This window comes from Phyllostomus hastatus, unplaced genomic scaffold, assembly GCF_019186645.2.
Source record: "Phyllostomus hastatus isolate PE091 unplaced genomic scaffold, TTU_PhHast_1.1 phas_scaffold_28, whole genome shotgun sequence".
In the NCBI taxonomy this organism is placed as follows: Eukaryota; Metazoa; Chordata; class Mammalia; order Chiroptera; family Phyllostomidae; genus Phyllostomus; species Phyllostomus hastatus.
In genome coordinates this window covers 18,402,448-18,416,714 of record NW_025334022.1, presented here as the reverse complement: position 1 = coordinate 18,416,714, position 14,267 = coordinate 18,402,448, and the positions used below count along the sequence as shown (strand labels likewise).

The window sequence follows — 14,267 nt, the reverse complement described above, 5'->3', positions numbered from 1 at the left end:
TGCCATAAAATGCTGGGCATATATTGGATACTCAAACATATTAATGTTTAGTTGAGACATTTGCCTTTGTTTAAAACAGAGAAGATACAAACTTATTTAAAGATAGCTTTTTTTATTTCTGTTGCTTTTTATTCATAGACTAAGAAAGAACTTTCATATCCAAATAATTTTCCCATTTGACGTGATTTAGTACAAACCAAATAGACATGATTTCTGTACCTGCAGAAGAAGTTACTACTCTTAAAAACCTGGATGATTCCTGCAGTTGTTTTCTGATTAATTCAGGTACTAAGTGACTTCCTCCAATTCATTAGTGTTAACTTTTTTAAAGACCCAAGTGGCAAACATATATTTCCTGAACACTTGGCTCTTAGCTCTGAAGCTGAGCATGAGTGTTACACAGACTTTGCTGGATTCCCATATTAGTCACCTGTCTTGTATGTTAAAGATTTGCAGTTCATGTCAAGACAGTTAATTTAAGATTGATCATATCTTGTTATGTCAGATTTCTGAAACTTATCCAGTTTAGTAACATGGTCTTTTGCATCAATGTGGAAAACTGAAGCCCTATACAATGATGTCATATTTGATTTCTGATACACATTTTGTTTGTTAGGAATTAAAACAGCATATTGAGAAGAAAATCCTAAAAGGAATTTTTTTCTTATCAAAATGGTGGAAACATTTTTTAAAAGATTTTATTTATTCATTTTTAGAGAGAGGGGAAGAGAAAGAGAAAAATATCAATGCCTGGTTGCCTCTCACATGCCCTGTACTGGGGACCTGGCCTGCAACCCAGGCATGTGTGCCTGACTGGGAATTGAACTGGCAACCCATTGGTTCACAGCCCGAGCTCAATCCGATGAGCTACACCAGCCGGGGCAAAATGGTGGAAAAATTTTTGATTTGTAATAGCTGAAAACTCTGGTGGGTTAAAATTTGAGGCTTTTGATTTTACAGTACGTCAGCAATGGCATCCTTATGATTACAAAAATATGAAAGTATTGCTTTATTAAAATGATGAAATGGACAGTTTTAGATGCTAACAACAACATAGTAAGGTGGAGGATAATAGCAGCTTAATGCCTATGACCTCATCTTCTCAGGTATTAGCCTCTGCCCTCTAAGAACAGATCCATGCCTCTTTAAATCCCAGTGCCTAGGGCACTGCCCATTAATCTGTCTTCTAACCTCTGTGGTGATGAAAGGCTATGACTACATGTGGGTGTCCAAAAATGACTCTTGTGTTAGAAAGGGGATGAAAGAATGTTTTGGAGTAATTTTAAATGCAACCAGTAATAGTTCAATGATCTTGAAAGCCAAAATTTGTTTTCCCTTAGAAGCAAACCTCTACATCGATCCTATTTCTAAAAATCAGATTGTATATAGCTTTTTTGTGTAAGAAACACAACTGGCAGGTACTCAACTAAAAAATCTGTGTAAGCCCTGGCTGGCATAGCTCAGTGGATTGAGCGCGGGCTGCGAACCAAAGTGTTGGAGGTTCGATTCCCAGTCAGGGTACATGCCTGGGTTGCAGGCCATGACCCCCAGCAACTGCACATTGATGTTTCTCTCTCTTTCTTTCTCCCTCCCTTCCCTCTCTAAAAATAAATAAATAAAATCTTTAAAAAAAACCCCTGTGTAATAAAGTATTTTAATGCCTGAAAAGAGTGTTCAGCTTGATTACCAGCTGATTAAATGGCTTAATTGCTTTTACTGGTTTATAAAGTTGAGGATACATACAGGATCAGAAAAGTTGGAAGGCAGACCATTGAACAGTAACTAGTTCCTTCTTTTACTGCTGCTGATCTGAATAGGTATTGGGCAAGGCCTGTTGTCTTGAGATTTCAAACTCTGGATCAGTAGTTGATATGGATGGCCTTACTTAAGGGCTCTTCTAACATGGAAATTATATGGAGGTTATGTTAGGGTACTACCCTGTCAGAGCGCTCAGAATTTCTCTATTGTGATTTGTTCTTTCACTCATCTTATGTTCAACTAAACTGCAACCTCCATAAAGGAAGAGCACATGCTTATTTTGTTTATGATTGTATTCCTAGTGCCCAGCACTTGACAGGTGCATAGTAGATGCTCAAATATTTGTTCAGTTGACTTGAACATGGTTTTCTGTGTCTTATTGCCATGCCCTTCTTAGAGAACAAGAAACTTATAGCTGGGTAAATAATTGACCATTAATCTTTATTGTGATGGCAAACTTACTTTTGAAAATTGTCCAATATTGTGACTAAGTTTTTTGAGTTGGTGGTGAGAGTTTTGAATTATATGCAGTTTAGCTCTCCAATTTCTTTGGTACTAGAATAATTGTATAATGTTAATAAAACATTGTGTTACTATGTAACATTAGCCATAAGAAAGTTGAATCTTTACATCTTGCAACAATGACTGTTGCATTTTCAATCAGAACTAAAGTGTTTGAGTTTGTAAATAAATTAGCCATTTCTCTTATTCTTAAGGGGTTGAGACTTTGGAGTGATACTTTTATAATTGTGCAATATTCATATAATACTGTACTGTTTTATTTAATATAACTAATTATAAATGAAGTTTAATAAACTCTGATTGCTTGACTAATGTACAAGCTTACTGCTTTTTGAGAGTTGATTTTAATGAAAATATGTGGTCACTATACTTATTGGTGTGAGATGTCCTCATCCTAATGACCATTAATGCTAGATTTGCACAATAAAAACTTATTGAAATGACTTTAATCAGTACTTTTAAATCAGGGTTGTAACACTAAAGTTATTCAGCAATTTCTTATAATTCCATTGTAACTATAGTTTGTACATAGGAGTAAAATCTGTAATGTCTGCTTGCATGTGGTGTGAGAGATGCATGCATGTGTATAAATTACCTTCAGATAAAATTTGAGAGGTTGTCTCTGTAGAACATCATTATAAATGAGACTCTTTTTAATATAACCATGTAAAACATGTTTTAAAGTTTACATAAAAATGTCTGTGATTTATTCTTGTCAAAGAAACAGGTCTTTACAGTTCTCTGAACTTTGTCTATTTTGTGTTGGTCTTCAAAATTTTTTTTTATTTGCTTTTTGAGAGAGAGAGAAACATCAAGTTGATGTTGCATTTATTGATGCACTCATTGGTTGCTTCTTATATGTATCCTGACTAGAGATCAAACCAAAAAACTTGGCATTTAGGTAGACTGTCTAACCTGGTCAGGGCTGGTGTTGGTTTTTGTTATTATTCTTACCTCCTTTGGTGCCTTTAATTTTTGACTGCTATAGGAAGATAGTCCTGTGGCAGAAATTTATTTTCTATTTTAGATAATTTAATTGTAACTGGGACAATAATTCAATGCATTTTTCATGTACATTGGCCAAAAATCACCCCTTCTGAAACCCAAGCTCTTCAAATCCACTTAAAGATTTTTTTCTTTCTTTCCTGTTCTTTTCTTTTCTTTTCTTTCTTTTTTTGAATTTTTATGGGCACTTTATTCAGATGGCTAGTAATCTGAGAAGAGGGTGGGTTCATACCCTAAGGGATATTTCTTTCCAAGCCAGCCTTTTTATAACAGAGAACAAAGTGCGGTGAGGGGTTTTGAAATTCAGGGAAAATTAGATAAAAAAAACCCCCTGCAGCATTCTCACCCTGGTCAGTTACCTGTTCCCAGGGGCCGGTGGTGGTCTGTCTCTCTCTAGAACACAATGGCCCGGATGCCTTCTCTTGTGCTCCAGGCGGTGGTGTTGTGGCCTAGGAGGTCTGCTGTCTCTCTGGGAGTGGTGGGCCTTATCTGCAGTTCCTGAAACAATAGCTTTAACATATGCATTACCTACTGGGTTTATTAACTATTTACTTTAAACTAAAAACTTCCAACTCTTGAGTCCCCTATCATTCCCACACTGTTTTAAAATATCTTATTTCTATAAGATTAGTTAGGTTGAAACAGCAGAGTCTTTCCACATATTAGAAACCATCCTGTGGACGATTTAACGTGAGCATAAGCATAAGATACACCAGTGGTGGTGGTGCAATTCATCGCCATACCTGCTGAGAGCACAAAACAGTTTTTAGTACAGTTGACAAAAGTTGCACACTCCATAGCTGGGGCTACATTAGTGACCTCCAAGGAAAGCATTTCTCTGTTCTTTATAGTTACCACTGGTCCCCAATTACAAATATCAGAGTAGGTCATTTTCTTTTTGATATGCTTAAACACAGTATAATTTATAAGGCTTTCCAAGGGAGTACAAACACAAGACAAAGTGAAAGTTTGTTCAACATAAGTTCCTCCTGCAAGACAAAAGTCAGAAATATTCAGAACATTTTTGCTAAATATAGCCAAATATTTTCATCCTGTTTGAAAGGAATAAGTTATTCATAACAAGGGGTTAAATAAGAGGTAAAGAAAAGGACATAAGTCATCATTTTCTAAAGATTACTTTCAGATCTTCTTCCAGTGCTTTCTTTATTCTGGTGTGATGAGTCCAAGGTTTTATTCCTGCCAGCTTCACCATGGTGGGGGTGGTGAGGAGTATGTCCCAAGGTCCAGTCTACTTTTCTTCCACTTGGCTTTCTTGAGATGCTGTCATCCAAGTCTTGAGTAGCACCTTATCTGCAGGCTCAAAAGAATGCAGCAAACCTGTGGGGGAGAGGTCTCTGATACAGGCAAGGTCATTCATCACAGCTAAGGTCTGACTTAAATGTTGTACATTTTCTTTACCTTCACTTCTTGATCTATATATGTATCATGTCTCCCACCCCAATCATAGCCTGAAATGGTCACCTGTACACAATTTCATCAGGACTCAACTGAATCCCAGTTCGAAGAGCCACCCTTATAAAAGGTTTTCTTTTTAAATAGACCACATTTGTTTCTTTTTTATTAAGTTAGAAAGAAGAGTTCTAAATATTGGTATCAAGAAAATATTTTTGAAAGTAGATTTTTACATGAGGGAAATCTATGGAAAAATATCCATGTTAGCCAAATGTGCATAGTTACACAAGATATACATTCTGAAGTTGAATGAAACTTGTAAATCAGGAAATTGTAAGCGGAGTGTTTTCTTTATGGTTCTCTATCACAAGTAATTTCAATATTTTACATGAGTATAATTTTCTGTGTGCCTCAGAATGCTCTAACATTCTTGAAGATGCCTGTTAGGAAAAAATTCTCTAAGAAAACACTAAAAAAAACCCCATAATCCTCCACTATTATTTTTGAGATTTATCAATCACCAGACATTAAACTCAAGGATAGCTCTAGGAATAGAAATTCATCTAGCTAGATGGGTGTTTGAGGTAGAGGGAACAGTGGGTACACAAACAGGACATATTGGGCCATGCATTTAGGAAAAGGATTTCAGGATTTCCATTTTTGTTTTATATAGCATATGGATCATGAGGGAGGGGGAGAAGTAGAACTACAACTAGGGCTGAATAATACAGGACTTTGAATGTCCTGTTAAAGCTATTAGTCTTTATTCTCTATGCCATCAGGAGCAATTGAGTATGAACAGGAGTGTGATAGTCATTTATGGTTTTTAGTGTACCTTTGCCAAGCAATACTCTAGGCATCACAGTACATCCCTAAACCAAACAGATGACTATCCCTGTTCTCATGGAGCTCATGGACAAATAATGATAATAATAATAAATTATAGACTATGTTAAAATGTGATAAGTCCTAGTGAAATAAGGAAAAGTAGAGCACAGTAAGGCAGGTCAGGAGTGCACAGAGGAAGTGGGTGTTCCATGTAAATAGGATGGACAGAGTAGGCTTCACTGAGCAAAGACTCAAAAGGGGAAGTGATAATGGTGGAGTAAGCTGTATGGATAATGGAAAAGAGCATTCCAGGCAGAGGGAAGAGCTACCACCTATGGCTTATTGCCTTCCTGAGGAAAAGTGAGGTGTTTAGTGTGACTGGAGCAGAGTGGATGAAAGTGCCAGTAGTAGGAGGTGAAATCAGAAGGATATAGAGACTGTGGAGATAAATAGGACCCTGTTGGCCATTGTAAAGATTTTAACTTTTACTCACATTGAAAAGAGATAGTCATTGGAAAGCTTTGAGCAGAGGAGTGACATGATCTGATTTTGCTGTTAACAGTATCACTTTGGTCTGTTTAAAACTAACTGTAGGAAGATGAGGGTGGAAGCAGGGAGGCAGATTAGGAGGTTATTCCAGAAATCTAGGTGAGAGGTGTTGGTGCCTTGAACCAAATCTCTGCTTTAAGAAGAGGACTTCAGCAGTGAGAAAGGAATGGAAGCAGAGGTAACTATTAGGAGGCTCTTGCCTGCTGATTAGAATGTAACCCGAAATGGTTTGTGTGAGGATTAAGAGGGAACTTCAGAAAGCTTGACTACAGGAACTGAAGAAAAGGGAAGAGAGCAAGGGGACATGGGCATCTTAAGTCTGGATAAATGGAATGCAGATGTAACCATTAATAAATGTTACTCTCCTTTTTGAAAGTCTTTCCTGACCCTCTGAGGCATTTTGTCCACTTTGTGCTCATGTAGTGTTTCCACTGAGTTATGAATTGTATAATCACTTTTCCCTTCGGCCACACACCTAGAAATGGTCTGACTTTTAGAATTGTGGCAATATTAAGGAGTAATTAGGAAGGTAACATTTAAGAATTATGAAAGAATAGATAATCTAAATTAGCATATAGTTTGTATATGGAGAATAATTAATTAGCCGCTTGAAGAACATAAGGTATGTTGGTGAAATTGAGTTCAATAGATGTGTGAGATGTACTGGGGAAGGACTGTGGGTGCTAGGGGAATGTTCTTTGGGATTATGCTTTGACCCCCTAGGTAATGATGGCAAAAGGCAGGTACCCCAAAATGGGGTATCTGTGAATTTGAGATTACTATATACTGTTTCAATTCAGTAATTCAGTCTTAATATCCTAGAGTTTAATTATGCTCACAGAAAAGGTCATGTGTTGACTAAGTTTTAGTATAAAATAATAATTAGATCTGTGGTTCTCAGGCAAGTCACTTATTATCTTCAAACTGCAGTTTCATCATTTGTAAACTGAGAGGTTTTGACCAGGTAATCTCAAATTCCACTGAAATTTAATATTTCTAACTCCATAATGTGTGGTTAATATTAGGACAGAAATATATTAATTTAAAAAAGAGGACAAATTCAAGTCTATTTCCATAAGACAGGGTAAAAATGTAGCTAGCAATACTTTTTTTTCTTGTTTCTCTCCCCTATATTAAACTGTCAACATATACACAGTTGAGATACAGATTTAAAGCTTTTCAAACATATGTGTACCTTAAATTAGAGAATTGGAGCAAATCAAATCATATTTTTCCCTAATTTACATCCTCACTTTGAAGATATACATCTGATTCCAATCTTGAGTTTATAACCCTACCATAAGGGAAGAGAAGAAAAGCAGGAGTTGCTTGAAGAGCTGTAAAATCTATCTAATAATAATACTGGTGGACAGGTACATATCTGGATGGTAACAGGGTAATTGAGGCACTTTTGAGACTTTGACATTTTTGTACTCTGATTTCACATTATAAGAGATCATGAAGCTTGTCATTGTGTGTAAAACAGTTTTCAGTATCCCACGGGGAAAATTACAGAGAAAATTAGAGATCGTTCTAGGGAGAATTGATCTCTCTTAAAATGGGTTCAGTTCTGATATAACTAATCCCATCTCTTTTACTTTTCTTAGACAGTAAAGATTGATTGGGGTCTGTGTCAGCAGGCTGTGATGAAGCCGTTGTATATAGATAATAGAAGTGTAGATCCCTGAAAGAATCAATGAATTGAAACTAGAAAATGAACTGTACATATAATAGTGTATTTGTCCCAGCTGATACAGGGGAGAAAGATCTTTAACAGCATTTGGTTGGTGGTATTTGAAGACAAAATAATTTCTTTAAAACTCATAATGGACTTCTCCCCACCAGTGAGATCATATTTTTCTTAGTAAAGAGGGATGTGACCATGCATGACCAACTAGATGCATATTGTTCAGCTTATGTTGTAGGAAATAAATGTATAGGATATAGCAAGAGGCTTAATTTCAATTAATTTCTAACGTGCATTTTAAACAAAACCTGTTCTTCTGTAATCATGTCTCTTAGTTGGCAGTTAAACACATTTATAATATCCTATAATAAGAACTGCCCTTCATGCTGAGTGTATGTTATTGTAAGACCTTGAACTGGCTTCTGAATCATGAGAGATTACTAAATGACTAGAAATTACTTTGCTTATTTTAATACCACTGTATTACTTGAGTATTGCTGTATTCTGGTTCTTCAAATCATGGTGGCACTGTATGTTATGTGATAGCTTTCATTAACTTCTGTACTTTATTAACTAGAAAACATTTCCAATTATTCTCAGCATTATAAGTAGAAAACCACATTCAAAAGAAAGTATTGAAGTTTTTGAGAAATGGGCATATATTAACAGAATCACTAAGTTCAATTTTATCTAGAGTATTTATAAAGGTGTCATTTAAATATCCATCAGCTGTAACAGAGTTCTAGACTGAAATGCTTTATTATATTTTATTATTGTAAATGTGACATTTTTCCTATTCATATATTTTTTTGTATTTTAAAAATTTACATATTATAAAAACATGATTATTTATTCTAAAACTTAGGAAAATTTGAAAGGGCTTATGATTTTGCTGATTATTTCTCATGTTTGAGCTTTGTGGTCATAATGTCTGATCCAATGTGACTTTAGTACCTTGGACATCATCTTTAAAAACAAATAGACACCCCAACCCTTCATTTTTAATTCTTAAAAAGTTGGGTTTTTTTCCTTTTCTGAAAAATGTACTTGTTTATATATTTAAACTGATGCTTTTTGACTAGTTATACTTGATAAAATAAAAATTGGGAATTATCCCATTATTTTCTTTTCTCAATGAATTTCTCTTATTGACAGTTTTTTTTCTTTTGGTTTTAATAGAACATTCAAATAAAAACTTTGGCAGATGATGTGGTAAGGTGGTATTAGTAGCATGTTGTTACATTACTCATGTGTGTTGCCTTTTTACTAAAGTGAGTGGACATTAAAGCATTGATATGCAAAAGATATAGAATGTTTGGATATTTACAAAGTACAGTAGAATGGAAGAATTTTCAATAGAGACACCTCTTTGTTTGAATAGTAACATAAACAATGATATAAAATCTCAACAAAATTTCAATATTATCATCTTGATATACAAGGTCTGTCCAGAAAGTATCCATCCATCTAATATGAAAAATAGATACATTTCTTAAAGAAGATATACGATACAAGAAACATTGAACATAGGACAATGATGCCACAGTCCTCTTCAAAGTAGGCATCTTGAGACCTCACATAGTTCTCCCAATTGCTACAAGCTGCCCTGTCATATTTTTCTGAATCTCATTGATGGTGTGAAATCTCTTCCCTTTCAAAGGTCATTTTATTTTTGGGAACAGTCAGAATTCCCATGGCACCAAATCTGGGCTGTAGAGGGGCTGAGTCACCTGGGTGATTTGATGTTTCACCAGAAAACTCTGCAGGAGATGTGATGCAGGCACGTTGTTGTGACGAAGCTGCCAATCACCAGTTGCTTATAGCGGTGGCCTTCTGAGGACTTCTGAATCATCCAGATAGTTTTTGCAGAGGAATATTGAAGCTTCATGCAAAATTCGGTGTAGTTTCATTGCTCTATACCCTCAGTCATTTTTAATGTGATGGCCACACAGTACACAGGCTTACCCCATGACGTCTACTGCTCCCACTTACTAGTACAGTGAAGTCATCATTGTTCACACATGTACATTCCAGTCCACTCTCCTTGGCTGCCAGGTTACATTGATGTCGTGTAAACCATTCTCATCATATTAATAATGGTTGAACTTTTCCGAGACAGACCTTGTATACTTTAGCCAAATTTGTTTTATTGCTCTGTAAATATCACTCTGGAAATCCTTTTTACTTTCTACCCAAGTAAATTGACTGTGCATATATTAACTACTAATGTGAATATTGGAAGAAATTAATGTACAATAGAAAGGAAATTAAGTTAATTATCCTTAATTAACTTTTGGAGCTGAATCTATCATAGTGAAACTTTAAAAGTTATGGTGAAGTTACCTATCCACAAACAATGTTAAATATTGTTAGTGGTTTAAGGAGGTGAAAATATGTGGCTTAGCTTTATTTCCTTATCAAGATCCAGCTGAAAGCAAAAGCCAATTTTCTATATAGAAATAAAGTGCATAGTGGATGATCAAATATGTATGTAAATAATGCAACTCAGTAGAAAAACCAGCACTGAAAAGTTAAATATTAAGTGATATGACAGGACAGGAACAGTTGATTTAATGGTTTATTGCATATTTAAATGCTTTTATGTCCATGTCTTTTAGTTAAGTTTGACTGTTGGATATGTATTCAGCTTATTTGGGATTGCTTAATATTTTTTTTGCTGGAGGTGTTTGAAGATATACTACATATCAAAACCAATTTAATTCTCAAAGAATTAAAAGGAAATTTGAAAACAGTTGAAGATGATTAAAAGAAATGAGTCCTAATGTGAACACTGGAATAGGAACCAGGGACTCATGAATTTAGTGAGTCACTTTTGCTGTGAAATGAGAGAGTTGGTCTAGATGATTTTTCAAGTTTCTTTCCAGCTCTAAAATATTATTATTTATATAATCTCTTTGTAAGTAAGCATGTACTAAAATCATTTTTGTAATCCTAAATAAGCTGCTTAAAACTGCTCATATTTCTTTCAAAATATACCTTTTAATAAAAAATGTTGTTTGAATCAAAATGAAAAATATGTTTTTTAATGGGATCAACAGAAATTTACATAAGTTGTGGTAATAATTTCTGATGCTTTTTGTATTGTTGAAGTAATTTATAAGGCTCAGTTATGTGTCAGTGAAGATGTGCTGTCCTTGCATGTAATGCATGTCTGCTTATTTAACATGAGCTGACAGTGCGCATGTGTTTCCTAACAGAAACCAGAATAAAACTGGGTTGCATTCAGTTTTATAGTAATTGCTAATTTTTTATGTCTATTGTTTTGTGGTCTAAAACAGAATGGCCTGTTTAGATGCAGCTGGAGTTGTTAACCCATTTCCTGTGAAATAACATGCTTATTATTAGAGATTGTACATGGGATCAATGGTTCAGAGTCAATATCCATGAAGTAGCAAGTTCTTCATAATAGTGTTTGTAAGATCAAGATATTTCTGTTTGTGTTGTGTATTCAGCAAATGGAAAAGGTGATGTCTTGTTAGTCCCACTTTTTAGGGAAGAAGGGAGGAGAAGTAATACTAGTATTAAGAACAATAATAATAAATAGCAGCTAAGTACACTAAACATATCAATTTATTTAAATCTCATAATAATCCTATGGTGTGGGTACTATCGTTATTTTTTATGTAACATACATTAAGTCATTATTGCTATTTTACAGATGAGGAAGCAGGGAGACCAACTGGTATTCACAGGCTAACTGAGCTAGCGAAAGGCAGATTCATACCTAGGTAGTCTGGCTTCAGGGTCTGTGCTCTTATCCATTGCATCTACTGCTGCACTGACAGAGTATTCACAGATACTTGTCATAGCTTTTGGCACTTTGAGGAAAGGAAGCATTACTATAATTTCCCCTTAGAATTGGATATTGGAAGCTCTTTTTCTTTCTCTTTTTCTCATGGTTTGAAAGTTGCCAACAAATACACATTCTTTTGGAAACTACCACATTACTTTGATGCAGGACTTTTGTTTACCTGCTTCCTGTGCAAAAACTAGTGAGAAAGGACTAAATTTTAATTTTTGAGGAATATTTTCCACCCCCCAGACTGCTGAGGCTGAAGAGCTACTTAAGGGTTTCAAAATAGTACAATCTCTAACTACAGCTTGCTGCTTAAAATAATACCATACTAAGTGTCATTTTGATTTTTCAGTTCTTCATGTTTGCAATTCTTGATTTCTTTTTTCAGCTTATTTGCTTATTTTTTTTCTCTTTGCAGCGTGACCGAATTACAAGTTTCAGGAAATCTACTGTCAAAAAAGAGAAACATCTTATTCAACATCCTATTGATTCTCAAGTTGCAATGAGTGAATTTCCAGCACCTCAGCCATTATACGATGAACGATCTTTAAATTTGTCAGAAAAGGAAGTACTGGATCTCTTTGAAAAAATGATGGTAAGGTTGATCCCTAATTTTGTTGTAATTTTAAAATGTGTGGCCAAGAATAACACTGGGTTTTAAGTAGGTATCTTGTACGCACTGTGTTTATAATCACATAAAGGAGAGACTATAAACTTGTTGATACAGTAGGGCTATTTTCAAAAGTATCTTTTTTGAGTGAAACATTCATACTTACTTCTTACAGTATGAGCTCCTAAAAACAGGGGCTGTGTTATTTACTTTTATTTTCCAATAATTTGTAGGCTCTGGCACATCAAATCAATCTTTCAGTTAACTAGATTGTATTCCTGTTTCTAGAAAGCATAATAGGACTGAGTTCTCTTTGCTGCACAAGGTATCTTGCTGGGTGTATGAAATAGAGTTGGGAGGAAAGAAGGTATAAAAGCAGTAATGGGAGCAAAGGAATTAATTCCTTCAAGTTTGTTCTATAGCAGCATTCACACAACCAATATTTCCTAGCATGTTGCTTATATTTTATAGCTTGTGGTCTAGATTATTTCTTATAATAGATAGTAGATATAGTATTTTGAGTATTCAATAGTTTGATAGGAGAGGGGAGGGATGAGGATTTGGGCCATGTTACACTGGTTTACTTGACCAGAAAACAAGTGGAGATCCTTACTCATGATTCATTCATTTGTAATTCTATCCCACTTAGATTGTAAAATTTTTTGGTAGACTTCTACTTATCTGGTGTTAGAGTTCACATGAGTTTCTACAGTTCTTTCACTCGCACCAAAATTAAAAGTTAAGAATCACTGAAAATCTAGATCCTTCTATCCTGCTTATTATGGTGGTAAGAAGCTTGTCACCACCCTTCTCCCCACCCCCACTGTTTCCCTCCTGTGCCTAGAAGAAGAGGTAACAGGCCTTCAATAAATATCAGTTGAAAGTTGTTGAATGAATACAAAGTAATTCCCTTCATCTTTGAACTTTTCCTAGACTGTTCCTCTTGTCTAGCCACAGCTGGCCTCTGGCTTGTCCCCTGACACAAGTCCTGACATTCCTACCCTCTTCAGCTCTTCCTCTTCATCCTGTGGTCCACCCTTGTACACTCTTTTTGCTGCTGCTTCTTCCATGCTAGTTTGAACCATCTTTCAGCAGCCCTTTCTCTTGTGAAGTCTATTATCTGCTGACATTCCTTGATAAAAGCCCCTGGTAATCCTTTAGACTTTTCCTTTTCTATTCAGTTTGGTGATTTCAACTATGATATTGATAACCCATGCTTTTTTGCTCTTAGTTCCTTGGTTTCCTAAACTCTGACCTATGCATCTATGTATTTAGCTAGTTATTGGCATGAATACACCTTCAACTGTGTCATTCTTGGGAATGACTTTACCCATAGAAGATTTTTAACTCTGAAATTCTCCTCAGAAGCTAAATAACCTATGCTACCTCTCCCAGGCTCCTAATTTTACAAAGCATGTATTGTGTAGTGGTTATGAGCATGGACTTGGGGTCATTCTGACTTGGATTTGACTTCTGGCTCTGCCAATAATCGCATTACCTCTGAAAGGTTATATAAACTTCTCTACAGTTTATTTTCCTTAACTGTAACAAAGGTATAAAAGGATCTACCTCATATGGTTATCTTTAGGATTAAAAGAGATGATATTTCTAGAATAGTGCCTGGCATAGAAACTTTCTGTATAAATAACTATATAAATGTGTGTTACATTCCATTTCTGTATCAAATAGTTTTGTTCTTTCATCAGTTACAATATTTCTAGATCATCTAGTTTGCCCCTCAGTTTACCACTTGGTTGCCTTATCTTAATCACCTAAAACAATGATGATAACAATAGAAACAAGGATATTCCTTGATACTATTAACACTTTTAACCTTTTAACATTTTCTTTTTTCACTCAAACCTCACTTAAATTATACTTACTGCCTTAATCTGCCAATTGGTTGCCAATTTTTACTGTATTGAAATAGTTCTTTGAGCTTATTGGGGGCACTGCACTACTCCAGCTTGCTTAAGCTTGACACTTCTAGGCCATCTTCCACTCCATTGGTGTTCTCAGTCACTTCTATTGCTTGCCAAATCCCATTGGCTCTGCTTTTGCAATGACTCTTACATCTG

At 35.3% G+C, this 14,267-nt stretch overlaps 1 protein-coding gene across 2 annotated transcripts in view; it reads left to right on the top strand.

Moving 5' to 3' along the window:
* DIAPH2 (diaphanous related formin 2) overlaps nucleotides 1–14,267 on the top strand; it is an 881,199-nt gene that overhangs the window by 40,563 nt on the left and 826,369 nt on the right. The window contains exons 2-3 of one of the 2 annotated variants that reach the window (XM_045817491.1): nucleotides 8,942–8,974; nucleotides 11,998–12,174. In XM_045817491.1, the coding sequence (XP_045673447.1) occupies nucleotides 8,942–8,974; nucleotides 11,998–12,174 (210 nt within the window). The remainder of the gene's footprint in view (nucleotides 1–8,941; nucleotides 8,975–11,997; nucleotides 12,175–14,267) is intronic. The other variant, XM_045817492.1, reaches the window with a different exon arrangement.